Raw genomic sequence first — 17,530 nt, 5'->3', positions numbered from 1 at the left:
CTCGATTCTTGTATCCTATTTTGTGGCTGGTCTAAATTATTAAGTGATCATGCTGGCAGTGAAGATATTCTCTTTTCCTCTGTTCCTGCTGTACCTGTGCTCTGTGAGTGCACTGTCTGCAGCACAAGTTGGACTTTCCTTCTACCTCCAGAAAAAAAAAAAAAGGAAAGTAAAAGGGGAAAACAGAACTAGAAAAAAGAAAGGAGGAGGGGAGAGAAAAAAAATAAATAATGAAAGAAAAATAAAGTAGAAAAGAGGGAAAGAGAAAGGAAAATTAAAAGGAAAAGAAAATGAAAAAGAAGAAAGGAGAAAGGAAGTAAGAAAACATAGCAAAAATGGAAGGAAAGAAAGAAGGAAAAAGAAAGTAATGCACATTTGCAACGAATCTTTTACAAATGTGCATTTGGAGGGATGATTTTTCCACCCAAAATGTTCCTGGAAAAACAGATTTGCTTTGAATTTTTACTGCCTTTTCTTCATTATTGTTGTTCAGATGCAACTTTTATGATTGTTCCAGCAGTGCAGCATTTTAATGGCTTTTGCTACTTGGCAAACTGAAAAAAGACGTGGGGTTGAGAACACAAACAGGTTTCAGAACATGTGACTTTAGTAAGTCTGTGCTGCTTCAGTGTTAAATATCAAATCTTAAATAGATGGGTGTTCTGCAAGCACCATTCAGTGTTCCTTTAGTGGATCTAAAAGTTTGACAGAAAAGCGGTTGAACACGGTACCAGGAGCAAGGAGAGTTTTTGTGGATGACCTGAACTGAAATCACAGGAAATTCTTTAATATTTCATGGACGCCTGCAAAATATGGTGCCAGTTTATTCAGGGATTTGAAAGCAGCTGCAGAGTAAAAGTGTCTAATGAAAATGAAATAAATTTTCTGTGAATGGAATAAATTTTGATTGTGTGTCTGAGTGCAGTAATTATACATGTCACGCAGTAATTAGGCAGTCACAATGTGGCCACGGTGTCTTTCTTTGTCTGCAGATGGTCTGGGAGAACGGCTGTGTCGTTATTGTAATGCTGACACCCCTCGTGGAAAACGGAGTCAAACAGTGCTACCACTATTGGCCAGACGAAGGGTCAAACCTCTACCACATCTACGAGGTACCTACACAAAATATCTGGTTGCAAACGTGACAGTAAGTGCAGGGGCTGATTCCATGTGGGGCAGAATGGTGTTGGAGGTGATCTAACCTGGAGGTCGAGCGGAGGACTCTGAAATACACTTGGTGTGCCTTCGAGTAGTTTCACATTCGCAAAAAAATTGGAGCGCAGCTTTAACAGCAGTTTAACAGCAGCAATTTTATTACTGAATAAAATACGGTAAATAATGAGTGAAATATTGCAATATTAAAAGGGACAATAATTTTTGCATTTCGAATGTTTTTGCAACTGGTTGACATCTGAAAGCATGTATTTGTATTTATATTTTACAGGAAAATCGTATTTTTAGTACTAGTGAATTTTGCCTTAGGATAGCCATATGTAAATCTTTGTAGAAAAGCCTCTATATTGCTGTAGTAATTAATCCTATCTATTTTTATCTCTTGCCTCAGTCACAACAACAAATATATATTTTTATTTTCTGCTTTGCATTTCTAGCCCAAAATATCATATCATGAGTTTTGTTGCAATTCAACATTGACAATGACTGTCAGATTTTTCCAGTGGTCAAGCTGTGTAGAGGAAGAAAATAATGCCACAATGCCAAATATGAAGAAATGTGGAGAAATTGTGAAGAAATACTGTTATTTAAACTAAAATGGGAATAAAGTCATTTTCTGAAAAGATGAGCTCTGCAAATAAGCTGCATTTTTTAATGCTTATCTTCCTTCATAGCAAAAGAAACTGAATTTTCACTTCTCATATGAATTCAACTCAGATTTTTAAGACCTCTGAGAGTGGCTTGGGTGATGCATTTGTGGGCATTTATGAAAAGAAAGCAACTGCCAGTCTAACACATTTTCAATACAAAATATCTTTTGTATTCACATAATGTTATAAATATTAAATTTAGTGAAATTTCACTTTGCATTAAAGTTGTCAAGATTTTTCTTATCTTTTCAATAGCAATGGCAGCTAACCCCTTCCTGACAGCTACACTGATTGCTAAATCAATTTTTTCTTTTTTTCCCCATACTGGCCAATTTGCTAATAAAAATAAAATTTTCATGCAGTTCCTTCATCCCAGAAATCTTACACCTGCAATCCTGAAGACGTGACTTGCAACCCAAATTGCTGATCTCCATTTGTTCCTTCCTGTGGGTGTAGGTAAATCTTGTCTCTGAGCACATCTGGTGCGAGGATTTCCTCGTGAGGAGCTTCTACCTGAAGAACCTTCAGACGAACGAGACGCGCACAGTGACACAGTTCCACTTCCTCAGCTGGAACGATCAGAGGGTTCCTGCTTCCACCAGATCACTTCTGGATTTCCGCAGGTAAAGCACAAAGTATGGCAGTTCATTTCAAATGATACGGATCTGAGGAACTAGACTAGTGCTTTTATTTCTCCTTTGAAGATTTTTGGGTTGAAAGGGGGCTCCTCAGCCTGTGATGCTACAATGCTAAACTAACAGAAGTATCTTCAGCAAGTTGATGTTTAGTGTTTCCTCACACAGAGATGTTGCCTGGGTTTAAGACATCTTCATTTCCCATTTAGAGATCAACATCTTTCCTCCCTTTGTATAATCTTCAGTGCTTCTGTATTTCTTTGTTTTTCAAGTATTTATCCATTCTGCAACTTCCAGGCTTTTTGTGTGGCTCCCCTAAGATCCTTATTTCAGGACTCTCACAAATAAATTAGGAAGAATGAGCATGCTTGAAAAAAAGAATCACAATGGAGTCATATGGCAATAGCATCATTCCCATGGGACATAAGGATCCAACAGTGAGGTCTGTAGACCTTTGGCTGCAGGAAGGTGGAAGTCTGAGAAAGCAGATGAAAATGTTGACAAAGTGTACCCTTTGGAACTTTAAAGAAAGTCAGTGTGGCTTTAAAATACAAATATACAAAGGCAAAAGCTGTGAAAGTCCTTGCCACCTTCTCTAATGTTTGCTGCGCCTATCTAAATTTTAATTTGAAAATTAAAGCCATGCATGATAAATACTGGAGCGAAATAATCTTCATTTGATTGCAAACCGTGCCCAGTGCATCACGTGTAGGTGTTAGCGTGCACCAGCTAATCCACAGCGATGCGCTTATGACTAATGAAAAGAATCTTCAGGAGGTTTGGGGAGTTGGTGCTCAATCCGCCAGCGGCCTGTGGGATCGCGTGTTGTTCTCTCTGCTCTACAATATTATCTACAACCCCCCGAAGTGATTATAAGGGGCTCAGTGCTCAAAAGGTCCAAACTTGTTTCTTTCAAGGAGTGCTGGGAGCTCTGACTGATGCCAGTCGAAGCTGTGCATCTGCACCCGAGGGGAGAAGCTGGCATACAGCCAACAGGAGCTGGTTGCACAGTTGTCTGTTGACAAAATTTTACCCTTAAAAACTTGGGACTAAATGCCACCCTTCATCCACTCAGTATTCTTGTACGTTATTGCAAGGCTTTTCAAAGCAGAGAGACATCTCACACGGTGCAGGTCAGGTAATGGAGTGCAGCTGCTGTGAGTCACTTGGAGCTATGGCTAGGTGAGGATGTAAGGATATACTACAGAGTCGCAACACAAAAGTGGTAGTGGAGCAAGGAAGCGCAGCCATAGGATGGAGTTGAAATTGTAATTGAATTTTCAAGGTTTTCTTCTCTGGGTTCAACTTTAATATGATTTTTGTAGGTTGATTTCCCTTTGCTTGTGGTACTGAGGAAGTTGCCTGTAGTGAATTTCTGTAGTGAGAATTGTGAATCGGTTCCATTAAGCTGTGTGAGGCTGCAGCACAGAGCCAGTGCAGCGTCCGGCTTTGCTCTTTTCAAAGTTAGTGGGAAATCTGTTAGCAATTCTAACTAGAGCATAAATGAGCCTGTACAGCCAGGACATCTGAAGTTCAGAGCACCTCGCCTCTGACTAGTTTCAGTAAGGATTGAGGTCCCTGCGTGAGCTGCAGGATTAGATCTACAGTAAGTCACAGTTCACATCGCCAAGAAAGTGCTTCTTAGAGTGACATTGTGTAAGGGTTAAATAGCCGTGTTGAAGAAGTGTTGTGCAATACTTTGAAAAAGAAAAATGATAACTAGCTGAGAAAAGTAGTGGAGCTGCCATTCTTTGTATTTTAAGCCAGTATGGGAATGAACCTGTTAAGATTTAATTGAATTCTGAGTGTTCATTTCACATGTATTCACAGTCCAGTGTAGGGTACTGTAATCATTTGCTACGTGCAGATTTTGTACAATGAACTCATAGTACTGAATGCATAGTAAAATTCCGCCTGAAAAGGAATTTTGGCATGCACAATAGCTGGTCTATGAATCTCAGTTTTCTTGGTCATCTGATCTTCCTTTTTTTTTTTTTTTTTTTGTTCTCTTTTAATGACAAAAAACCTAATGCACTATTGCTAAAATAATGTATTTGGAATTCATTTATACAATACATGTTTTGCACCTGAAGCTTTCTATTTAAAGTACAAACTCTGCTGGATTACAACAGCTGAGTCATAAAGCCCCCAGAAAAATGTCTGACAGTGCTACCATACTCTTAGTAGGGTAGTGCTAGGAAGGGGCTGCTCTCATTTCTTTTAATCTTATCTATGTTTTTATGTGCATTCAGTGTGTTTGTATATATATGGATATGTGTGTATATTTATATATTCACATACATATATGAAATTAAGCATATACATAACCAACCCTCTATTTTTTATAATTCATCACCAAGAAAAATTGGATTCCCAAAATTACCTTGCCCAGAGTCTGTGGAAATATGGACCTTAAAATTTTTATTGAAGTAAATTTTGCAAGTCTCTTCGAAAACTGAAAGCTTACATTTCTCTTACTATGTATCAAACAGTGATTTAGATGATTTTGCATCTAGCAGATACATTAAACCTTGTTGAATAATCTATCATACTTTCATAATGTAGGAATAAATTGCCAAAAAGAGATTATTCTATATACACTTTACAAATCTGTGCAAAAGACAGTCCCTGAGAGGTGAGGCTACTACGGAAACCACTGGTCAGTTTTAAATGCTTCTGGAGTCCTAATTTCATTTTGAACAATAGACCAATCATTATTGCTCTGGACTAGCTTGTTAGTCATGCACTGATATGTGTCATTAAATATTTCTTGAGCCCAGAGGGAGCACATTTACACTTTAAAGAGGGACTGCTAAGCTAAAAGATAATTAGTATCACATGTGAGGGCTTTGCTTAAAATATATATCTATTATGCTATCACTTCTCGCTGTGTGCAATGGCATTTACTAACACTGCTCACTTTAAAAATGGACAAATTCTTATTTTGCCAGCTAATTAGCGGTTGCCAGTGTCATTTTTGTGATGTTGCAGCTAGTAATATGAGCCCAGTTGCATAGTCACAAAAGTGATCATTGGAAACTGTGACTCTGCTGCAGGGACAATGTGGGAAACCCCTTTTCTGAGCCTCTAACGACCTCTGACCTTTGCTTGCTGATGGTTTGCATGATGATTTCTTTTTCACTCAATGAGCCAAGGGTTGGTTTGTATTACTAATCATTCTTTCTAAGTTAATTCTTCCTGTATTTGTATATATATATATATAATATATATTTTCTTCAACATTCAAGAACCTTGCTTACTGATGAATTTTCAGCTCACTCTCATTAGCCAGAACTAAGAATGAAATGAGATGTTGCTGCACTTCTAAATATTTTCATAAGCTATATATAGACAAAGCTATGAACCAGCTGGATTGAAATCCTTTGTTTTAATGTGTTTTCTGAAATGTGTGATAATGAAAATGTTTGAAACGCCTTCAATAAAACTGACAAACATAAGGTGTCTTTCCCTAACGTGTCTCTGACTGTCTGATTTACTGAGAGGTCTGATAGATTTAGATTGAGTTTGTCATTGAAATTATATTAGGTCTTTGGTAGATGGCTAGTCACAACATGCAGATATCATATTAGTGGTGCCACACTAGGAACAAAGGAACCACACAAGCAGAAAGAGAAACGGGAAATACCCCTCTGCTGTGATTAGCTTTTATTTAATACTATAAATGGAAAAACAACTCTTTACTAATGCACATGATAGGGGTGGGGGGAGAGTGACCAGCTGCAAGATGGGGAATGCAGGCTGACTGTATCAGGTGTTGGTACAGACATTTCAAATATAATTTACTATACAGTACAAAAAAAAAAAAAAACCACAATACCAGGCTTTATATCATATAGAAGGAGCTGATCCTCAAGATCTGACCATCAAGAATTGAATGGTTCATTCATGTGAAAACTCTGCTGCAGCCCAAGTCATTGAAGTTTTGCTTCGTACTGCCTGCATATAGATGTATTTATGGACATATAAATGGTCCATTTAACTTCTGAAGTCATGTGCTTCTCAATGGCTTACCACTCATTTAATAATAACATTGTTCTACTGCATTAATTGCTTACATCTAGGGAATATAAATAGAGACAGAATGTCTCTGCAAGTACGATTTACATAAGTAAGCAAGAGAGTAAGAATTGTGAAAAGTTCCTGAATTCAAATGTTTAAAGGGAATTCCTACAAGAACTTAATATTGTTCTTAAGTTTGGTTAGAATCATAAGTAACAAAAAGAAGAATGTGAAAACATGGTTTCATGTTTCAATACCTCCATAGCCTGTTTGGGTTGAGTTCCAGGTATCCCAACACCCTGTCAGAAGTTTAGGCGTCTTCAGGCTATACTGTAAGCAGTGTTTAAAGATATGTGCATGTTTTCACAGCACAGATGTTAGTGAATAGATGAACAGCCAAGAACTAAATGATTCAGTAGGTTAGTTATGCTTTAAAATTCATAATAACATCACACCACTGTTGTCAAATTTCAGCAGCTCCCTTCAGTTTAGTGATCAGGATCCTGTGTAGCACTTACACTGAGCTGAGGCCTATTAGAGGATCTGGGCACCCTTTGGAGGCTGCCCTATGAAATGATTTTATAGGACACCTTCTAGCTCCAGTAAACTCAAATATCTCAGCAAATAATTTGAATGAAAGGTTTTGATTTCTTGAAGCAATGCTTTCCCATTTTAGCCTTTATTCATCTTGCCTTGTTAACATATGTGTGCATATTTTATGGGTTTTTGGCCTGTAACGTACTTGACATGCAAAATATATCCTAGAGCAAAAGAGAGGGCTTGGGATTTTGGTTTTTGTGAGGCAATTTAAATAGATTTAAACCAATTATGTGGGCTCTATTCTTAGACTGAGTATTTTGGTTTGCTTCAGCACTAGTTAATTCCTTCATTGAGTTTACATATCAGCTGACCTGTTCTGTGGCTATAGTTTTATTGATTGATTTCACATATATTCTCTTGCCACTGAGAATGTTTAACCAGGAAGCTGTTGAAGACAACAATGTGTAAATATTAAATATATAACCCTTTTGCAGTTGAACCAAAGCAGTAGACCCAAAGCTTACTGATGGGTTTAGTTATTTTTACTATGATAAGATTACATTTTAGAATTTTTAAGAAGCGTTTCAGGAGATTTGGCATTTGCCTTTCTGGGAAGAAGTGGTGTTACAAATCAGCACACATTGTACAAAGTGTAGTGGGATAGCCTTTTTAATTTTGTATTCAGTTTGATTCCCCTTGATATTTCTTTGAGCAAGCTCATGAACTCAAAGTTTGTTTCAAAATTAAAGCATCTCAAGATAATCTTCATTTTGGAGCTAAGACATGAACCATTTGAGAAAATAGCTCGTTTATTTTGCCCAGACACCAGTAATAATGGAATGTTTCCTGGGATTTCTATGGCAGCAAAGCAGAATCAAACTTTAAGCAAGATTACCTACCAAACAGCTTGTTATATTAGGAAACTATCAACCTGAGTATTTCTTTAAAGACAGCAATATTTGTGTTTTCTTATTGCTTATTTTTGACAGTTGGCTAAAGAAACAGTGTATATAATATGCTTAATTAATTTTTTGTGTCTGTTTTATTTCAGAAAAGTAAACAAGTGCTACAGGGGTCGCTCTTGTCCAGTAGTTGTTCATTGCAGGCAAGTACAATTTTTAAAATAGCTTTAGAGAGATCTGTATGTGTAAGAATTTAACATAGATATAAACAAAGTGGGCAAATTAAAGTTTTACGTGAATCACTGAACAGTGAGGTAGACTAAAAGTGTTAAGTATAATTCAACTGAGTTTTAATGCTATTTAATACTTAGGATCTGTTTTCATAATAAAATTATCCTTTCAACTGATTTTGTAGATGTTGAGCCATGACTTAACAATGTCTGGCCACACTTTCTAGTATAAGTAGCACTTCAATTTCATACATCTTCAAAATTACAGATGTTCTTTGCATGCCCTCCCAATTTAGTCTGCTTTATTTTAGTTGCACTCAATTATGTTTTATTCCTTCTTTGCTTGTTTTTAGAGATTATGGTAAGAAGAGAGCAATGTCAGGGAGTGGAAACCTGTCCAGAGATTGAGTAATCCTTTAAGAGTATTTTTAGGCCTGACAATGTGATAGATGCACACAAAAGCAGTCAGGCAGTTCAATGGAAAAGTTTACCATAATAACATTAATGTTGGGTTTTGCCATTGGAGGTTCTGACTTATAAGGAAAATATTGTTCTTATTTATCAAAAATATCCTTGTAGATAATGAAGACAGCAAAACAGCCCTGCTAAGAGGCAGGATGTTTGCCATGTGGCACTTCACTTTGGATGGGAGGGAGGAGGGAGGGGACATGTTTCTCACGTGTGGCTCAGCCAAGTGAGGATGCAAGGAGCTGAATGCTCCAAGGGGGGGCTTGTCTGCATTGCCTTCAGGAAACCTGAGAAAAAACTGATTTGATGCACAATGAAGAGCCTTCAAGTTTCTCACTCTTTCCTTACTGTGATGGATGCAAATATCTACCATGAGCTCAGCAGTTTTTGTTTTTATTGAGCCTGATTGCTGTCTTGTCTCTCATTATTCAGCTTAACTAATAAGATTGTGTCTTTGTTCCCTTCATAGACAGAGAAAAAAAAAACTTATTACCACTAGCTCCTTTTCTCTAAACAGCAATCTAGTGACTGAAAGAAAAAAATCTGTCTACAGAAATTGTTTCATAGTCTGCCTGTAAACAGAATGCAATAACGTGCTTCGTGCTGTTATATTATTTTTCCTTTCGTTAATTCTTGTACACAAATTGAGCTATCAATAAAAATAATGGTTTAATTAATAAAACTACATACCAGTCTAATGGGTCACACATGCACCTTTGTAAAACTTTTGGGGAGGGAAAGAAAAAAGCTTTTACTTAAAGTCTTAATTATGTTTGCTAACAGCAGCTCTAAAAGAGCATCACGCTGGCAATTACACGTTGCTCTCTGAAAGGGACACAAGCTGCATTCAGATTAGGGAGCTTTTCTCCTCCTGAGGCTTGGTCTCACATCTCTGAGGAACGGTTACTGATAAACAAAAGTTAAAGCTATTTCTTAGGACTTACAAGATAATATTTTTTCTGGTCATTGCTACAAGGGAAGAAATAAAGGAAAAGGTACAGAAAAAAAACAAACCACTCGTATAGTGAAGAAAAGTTGTAGTCCTCAGAAGTCAAATATTCTTGAACAGGTCTCTGCATTCCTTCTGACCACTGTGTTCAAATGCAATCTATGGCATTTTTGACTGTTCTGGATAATGTTCTAGTCAAAGTTACTCTTGAGTTCTTAATCTCATATATGAGTGACAGTAAGGTGACTGTATGTACACTTTCTGGACAGAAATGGTATCCTGGTTTAGGGTTTTCCACTGTTGTTTAAATTGTTTTTTCTTGCATAAACAAAACTTGGCTTAAAAAATCAAAACAAAGCCCTGGTATCCATGCAGGGTAGTAGTTAATCTTCCACGACCAGCTTGTGTTTATTCTTTCTCTCTTAAGCTTTCTCTCCTCTCAGTACCCTCCTTTAACCCCTCATTCTCTCCTCTCCCACCATGTGTACACTATAACAGTAAGGGCAGGTACCTTCATGTTGAGTCTAGATGCACATTGATAGGTTTTATTTTTTCTTTTTCCTTTTCTGTTGGCAGCGATGGTGCAGGAAGAAGTGGAACCTACATTCTAATTGACATGGTTCTCAATAAAATGGCCAAAGGTGAGAATCGAAAGGCTTGTTACTTCCTCGGTGCTGAAAGATGTGCTTGTGTTGCCATGACAACAGTGGGGGAGCAATATTCACAGAAAATCTGAGAATAAATTAGAGGCAAATGGTACTCTTTCCTGAATGTTCTGTAGTTTATTTTCATACCTAACACAAATGCTTTGTGAATGAGAGGTGTGTTTGTGCTGTTGAGAAGTATTTGAATTTTTTAATTTATCATTTAAAATAGTTACTTCAGCTTTCAGAAGAGATGCCTTGGGGCTGCAAAATCGTAATGTAGTGGTTACGGGACCTGGGTCCCGGGCTGCATCATGGCTGTTGCCTGTTCCCCTTGTCACCTGCCCCACCACGATGGTCAGATGTGATTATTTTCCTTTCTGGAGCTGCCCATTGCCACCAAAGTGTGTAGAGGTGGTGGTGCCAGACAGCGCCTCATGTCTGGCACAGATTTGTTTCTTAGAAGGAAAAAGACTGTAGTGAACAGAACAGAGGACTGAAAATAAGTCTCCATTCCCAGTTCTGGCACTATCTGATATTGAACAATGTATTTAACTTTTCCGTTCCTTAGAAGTCTCATCTGTGATATGTAATTTTATGACGTGGGGAATTACCTGTCAACTAAACATAAACTTTTGTTTGTTTAAAATGAACAATCTATAGATTCTCTAGAGAGTGGGACCATTCCTTTATTTTTTTTGATTGGTAAATTGTTCATGGTGGGAAGCACTTGAAATACCCTAAAATAATCTTTGTTAGAACTAAACAAATTTTTAACACTGATACTGTCTTCAGAAGGAAGGAGGGCGAGAGTGGGCATGTAAACCTGACCAAATAAACAAAAAGAAATTTGCCTTTATTGACTCTTAACCTGAGTTCTTAAGCTACATCTGGCATTATGCACACACATGTATTTGATGAAAAAGGATTAGTTGTAAAGACATACTAATTTATAGAGAGAAATAATATTTAGTTCATTGAATTCTAATCACTTTACAGTTTTTGTTGAAGTTCTTTTAACATAGACATATTTTTATGTGTAGTTTAAAAATACTCTCCATGCTTTGCAGTCATCTGCTGTTGCATCTTGAATATTCCAGTCCTCTGGGACATGGTGGCATCCGGTCCCTTTAGAAAGAAGATTTTAGCTTTTTCCTTTTTTCTCTCCAGATTCTGTTAATGTGTCTCATCAAACATGGACTGAATTTTCTGCCTGCAAGCATCATGTGGAAATTGCCACTGATGCTAAAAGAAGTTGTATGTTTGCCTTCTCCTTTGCGCTGTACTGAAAATAAATTTTTCAGTGGGATGAGATTAGTTTTTCATGCTCATTGGAAAATAGGTTTTTGCTCTGTGAAGGGATATGGAGATATTTCCAATGCTTGTTACTTGCCACATGACAACCTAGACTTTAAAAATAGAAGCAATGGTACATCATAAAATTAATGTAGACCTTTGTTAAGTTTTTGTTCACTCACTTCGGCCATCAGCAGTAAGAAGCCATAATGAAAACTAAATTTAAAGTATATGCAATTTATTGGCATAAGGAAGTAAATGAGAAGTATTTTCTAGCTCGGGGCTTTCAGCCACTTAAGGGAGGGTTGACTTTGTTGTAAAAGCACTGAAGAATGCCATTTATTGACTCCATTGTACCATGTAATGTCAAATTCCATTTTAAGTGTGGGCTTAGAGCTTCACAATGCCAGACAAGTCATGTGAAACTGGCCAGAGAAAGGCGTCACAGGGCTTTTTGGAGATCGGTCACCCCCATTTTGTTCTTGACCTGCTCCCCTCTGCCCGTGGGGGTGTGCAACGCGAAATCCCCTGACCTGGTGCTTTGGCTGGAGTTTAAATGAAAGATCAAAGGGCAGAGCGGGCATCTCAGCCCTGCTGAGGTGGGCCTTTCCCAGGCTGTCACACTGTGCGGCCGCTAAAGGTTTTGTTCGGGCGGGAGCCGCGGCCCAGCCTGTGCGGCCGGGGCCCTCTTTGTCTGGCCTGAGAAGCTGGAGGCCCAGGTTGAGGATCCAATGTTCATCAAATGATCAAAGGCCTGAAGCCCTGGACATGAAATCTTTCTTTCCATTTCCTTTTCTTAGAGAATGAATTGCACGAGTGGCAAAGAATGCCCTTTCCAAAGCTTTTATGTGCAGTGCGAGGGCTAACTTCAGAGTCCTTCAGCGCTGAACATAAAAATGTAAGTGCACTTTCAATCTGGGCCCAGCTGCAGGGCCAGCATCGAGGAACCCTTCTTTCAAAAAGGCCTTTAAGGATTAAGGCCTTCAGTCTTTCAAAAAAAAAAAAAAAAAAAGAAAAAAACCCACAGCTAAAAAAAAACCACCACGGACTTTTAAGAATAAACTTAGAATAATTTGAGTTTCTTGTTCCATGGTCTGGTTTATTAGAAAGTAGACAATAATGCATTTTTAAATCAAAGTAAATAGAGGAGTACTTAGTTTCAGCAGTGGGAAAGTAGAAAGCAATCAATAAATGCCTTGGCTCTTTAGTGGGGTCTTTAATAGGGTAGGTTGGGCAAAGGAGCTCCTTTTTCATGTAACGATTTACTTCCCTGCATTCTCTTAGACAGTTAACTGTAAATGCCTTTGTCATTTACAATTTCTTCCACTGCTCATTAAATTAGTGGTAACACTTAGTCTATTAAACACGTTATAAATTCATATCTTCTACTATCCTGCTGTTGCCAACCTTCACATTATTTTAGATGCTGAAAACCACCAACAAGGGACCTGTTTCTAAAGCCTAAAGCAGGGGAAAAGAAATCAAGCTGGGGAGGATTTTGTGCTTGACATCTGCCACATCAGTTTGACGGTCCCAACCCCTTTGATAAAGGGAATTTTAAGGAATGAAAATTTAAAGAAGCAAAGCATCTTGGCTCAGGGCACTTGCAGGACAGTAAAAGTTGGTACCAAGGGCAGAAATGCTCCCATGGTGTACTTGGGGGGGTGAATTGAGCTGGTAGAAAGATGTGCAGGAGCTCACAGGGGCACTGGGATGGATTTACTCTTGGGGGTGGTTCTTAATGAATTTCAGTGTCCCCGCAGTAAATGAAATTACTGCATCTGTGCACTTACTCCAAACAGCCATATTAAATAATCTGAGATACTGGAACAGTCAGAGGGCAGCAGTGTCTATCCAGTGCTATAATTCCTGTGTCATGTCAGCAGCAAGTTTTCAATGCAAAGTATATCCTTTTGTTTTGTTGTTCCAACAATTAATGTAGCTACTTATCGTGTAGTTTATTACTGTAATTTTTTTTCTTCCTAGCTTCCTATGCTGTTGCCTAGAAAGTTTGGACCAGTTGATCCTTGAGGTCCCATTCCAACCTGGTGTTCTATGATTCTGTGATATGTGGAGACCCTGATCCTATACCCATCAAAGCAATAAGGAAAACTAAACAGTGTTAAATCTGGCCTTACAGTAACCTATTTAAATACAATTTAACATGTTTTAACTCTCATACCTATTTAACTATGATAACTATTTGTACATGGGTGTTACAGTTTTAAGACAGTCACCAAATCACCTCTCATTTCCATGACAGCCAGTTTAGGACAAGATTTAGTTTTGAGTTAGAAGCTGAGAAGTGATTTAGTTCAGCCCACGTGCATTTTCATTATTTAAATAAATACAGAAAATTATAATGGATTGTTTCTGTAGATAGCAATGCTTGCTGGATTTTTGATAGGGGCTGTTTTTCTGAGGCTCACTTCTGCTGAGAATCTCAACATTCTTGATGTATTTACAAGTTTTATCCTTTGCTACTAGGGAAGATGATTTAGATTTCATTTCCTTGATATTCTTTCCTCACCCTAAACTCACAATAATGCTGAGCTGATCAGGTTTTTTTCTTTTTGTGCGATGTAGAGAAAAGTTGAGAATTTTCTCATTTCATGTCTTTCCCGCAGGCTTCTTGTAGTGACTAAAAGTGTGATATATTGCAAGACATTTTTATTGAGTGTTCCTGTCACACACACACAAAAAAAAAAAAAAAGAGAAAGAAAAATAAAATTTATAAAAAAAAAAAAAAAGAAAGAAAAAAAGGGAGATTATGAGTCTTCCCACTTTCATTTTTCTGAACTGAGAGGCTTGGATAGTGTAGATAATAGTTTGATTTTTAGATATTAATCCAGCCAGCAGCTGCTTAGGGTTTGCTGACCATTCATTTTCTTGTGTTTGAACTAGCTGAAACAAGATGAGTCAAAGGGAAGGTGAATATGAATTTTAAAATCCTTTTAAAGTATTGATTTCCAAATTCTAAAACTCAGAAAAAAAGATTCGATTTAGCAAAGCCGAACCAACGGTTTATTCTCTTGCATTCAAAAGCTTGGATTATAATTGATGAGCACACACACTCTGGCCTGGGCTGGCTGCGGAGGTTATCTCCCCAAGTCCTTTCCTTGCCCCTGCTACCCTATTGTCTGAGGGTCTTGTGAGTCAGCTCCTGAGCAGATGCAGTTTATACCGTGACATTTTAAGGCAAAACAAAAGATTCCTTAATTCGCCTTCTGACTCATCGTGATCAAATGATTTGGGCTAATCTGAACCCTTGCTGAGGTTTTGCTTATCTGCTGTGTGGATTTAACAATCATAATGAAGTTGTGGGGTTAGTTCCTCTCTGAAAGGATTTTATGAAAGGAAATGCTTGCCCATATTCGTGTTAAAATGGATTCAATCTGCTTATTTTTGAGTCCTTATGCAAAGTCTGAGAAAATTCTACTGTTCGTTTGTGCTGATACAAGTCTAGAGGTGACTATTTCTGACATGCTTTTGGTGAATGAGGGAATATTTCCTCAGCCTAGGATCCAGCTTCTCCAATGAAAATAAAATTTAACATACTACATTTCATACAGAGGTTGAGAGAATGTATAATGTAAATGGGAGATTTCTTTTTTCTTTATTTTTTTAGAGGTAGTTAATGGTAAGAGGTTCAAAAAGTGGGATTAGGAACAGATAGTATTCTGGAGAAAAATTTACAGCAGAAGAATTCAGGACTAAAAAGTATAGTTTTTTTCAGGGTCTAAGTTTGAATTAATCACACGGCTGGTCTTTGAGATTTGAGTGAGACATATTATTATCTCTAGGAACACAGAAAAAAAAATGTAGAGCCAAAATATTGTTTGCTTTGTTTACTGCTGTGCTAGCCACAAGACTGCCTCAGTTCTCAATAGCAGTAATGCCAACCATGTAAATCTGAAATGCTGCTATTTCAATTTCCAAAGGAATTTCCTCGTGCCCATGTAAACATATTGTATGTTATAAGGCCAGTTTTTCAAATGAGCTGCATTTATGTATTGTAACTTTTATGTAATGAGTTACCCTGGAAACACAATTAGGCAAATAGTGCTCGTTCTTGCAGCCTTTCCCAGCAGATAATTAATCACAATGAGAGCTGGGCCCCCAGCTACATGCAGAAGTGTATAGGGAATGTATAGGATAGTTTTTCATGGTCCAGCCTGAGATGAGCAGAGAACTCTCACTATTCAGGAAAAGCTGTTTAAAACAGTGTTTATTTCCTTTGAAAAACACATATGATAACTTTAAAGCTTTTCACATGTTATTGCCAGTATGGAGTCATCGATTAATAGTTCATAAGAAGAACATTAAAATATAGCATGTTATACAAGCTTCTGTTCTGAAATGGATTAGTGACCTTGGGGAAGTTGTTCTTGGTTGATGTTTCCCACTGTATGCTGTTTGGTCTGCATTTTTAGATGGTTTCCTTTATGGCATGTAAAGATTTCAAGCAAAAAGCAAACATGTTATTGATATAATTTCTTTATCTTTTTTCTTTTTTATATAATTTAGTGGCCAGGGATTAAGAGCCATATTTCTTGAGTTGTTTGCTATTCTGAGGATTTTATTGGAAGTGAATTGGGAGTAGGGAAGTATGGTAGAAAGCAATCCTAATTATCCAGGGTTTGGGGAAATGAATTGTGAAGAAAGACTGATCAGACATGGGCTGTTCCTTGGGAGAGGGGGCACGAGGGGGGTCCCCACAGAGCGCTAGAAGACCCTGAAAGAAATGTATTGATGTCAATAAGCAGCTTGAGATAGTGACTAATTTGAAAACAAGAGGTCATTGGCTGAAACTAAGGAGGAGACAAGCAGATAAAGAATTCAGGGGGCATTTTTTCACACAATGGGTAGGTTAGGATGTGGAAAAGGGAAAAAGCTGGGTCACAGAAGTACTATGCTACCAGTTTGAAAGCAGCTAGGCACATGTTTGCAAAAGGAAGTTTATATACAGAGAGTAAAACCATTTCTTTCTCAGTAGTTAAGCAAAGTGCAGCAAAGTGTTCAATTGACCAGTGGTAGTCTTTTTGGCTGTAAAGGGTACAGTTTGGTAGCTGAAGTGTAGTTATTCCACAGTTTCTATAGCTGGGCCAGTTTAGTCACTTTTAAGGATAAACTCTGTTAAAGAATGAATCCATAACAGTTGCATCTTTTATTCAGGTCACTCCATGTACTGTCTTGTGAGAGCTTTACCACCTACATGCAATGTAAAATGAAAGTAATGTAAAATGTAGTTCTTACAATTTAATAGATTCATGTAGGCAAGCTACTTCTGTGTCTCCTGGAAAGAAAATGAGTATTTTCCAAAGGGGACTTCAAGATTTTTTTTAAGGCCAGCTGAGGTGTGTTTTCATAATTGTCATTTTTGCAATAAGCATCTTAACTTTGTTCGTGTTTGATTCATCACATGGAGATAACTGCCTTTCAGGTATTTTACCAAGAGTTTCTGAAAAAGATAATAAAAGAAGCAAATTGTGTAAAACTCTATGGGAGCTGATCCTGAGGAGCACCTATTAGTAGGAAGTAACAGCACATGCATAATACTTGCTCTGTATGTGCTTTGTATGCGTGTGTGTCTGCACATGCGTGTGTAAGTTGAATTTAGATGTATGCACTGGTATTTTCTAGAGTGGCAATAGGTGATTATGGGATATTTTACCCCATATGGAATAAAACTCATTACCTTCCATTTCTTTAGCAATTCTTCTGTAGTAATTTAGGTATATTCTTTTTACTTTTAACTTCTGGGGAGGGTGGAGGAAATCTAATTGTAAAAGAGAAACAATTCCTATAGTGTATAGAATGTGATGTGACAATACTCACACAGAGTGGAAGTGAGGAAGGATTGGTCCTCCAATTAGCATCCATTTGCATTCCGTTACAGTGAGTGGTTTCTTCAGTTTTTTCTGCATTGACCAAGGATATTAACTTAAAAACTGACATTCACGGCAGTGAATTTCTATTCCTGCAAGGCTGTTAAAATCAGTGTAAAACTTAGAAGCATTATT

The 17,530-nt window shown here is 37.6% G+C and overlaps 1 protein-coding gene across 3 annotated transcripts in view; it reads left to right on the top strand.

Moving 5' to 3' along the window:
- PTPRN2 (protein tyrosine phosphatase receptor type N2) overlaps positions 1-17,530 on the top strand; it is a 658,488-nt gene that overhangs the window by 622,922 nt on the left and 18,036 nt on the right. For all 3 annotated transcript variants that reach the window (XM_069006416.1, XM_069006415.1, XM_069006418.1), the window contains 4 exons: positions 993-1,112; positions 2,280-2,446; positions 8,070-8,123; positions 10,144-10,208. In XM_069006416.1, coding sequence (XP_068862517.1) covers positions 993-1,112; positions 2,280-2,446; positions 8,070-8,123; positions 10,144-10,208 — 406 coding nt within the window. The remainder of the gene's footprint in view (positions 1-992; positions 1,113-2,279; positions 2,447-8,069; positions 8,124-10,143; positions 10,209-17,530) is intronic.

This window comes from Aphelocoma coerulescens, chromosome 2 (assembly GCF_041296385.1).
Source record: "Aphelocoma coerulescens isolate FSJ_1873_10779 chromosome 2, UR_Acoe_1.0, whole genome shotgun sequence".
Lineage (NCBI taxonomy): Eukaryota > Metazoa > Chordata > Aves > Passeriformes > Corvidae > Aphelocoma > Aphelocoma coerulescens.
This window is presented reverse-complemented; position numbering and strand designations above follow the sequence as displayed.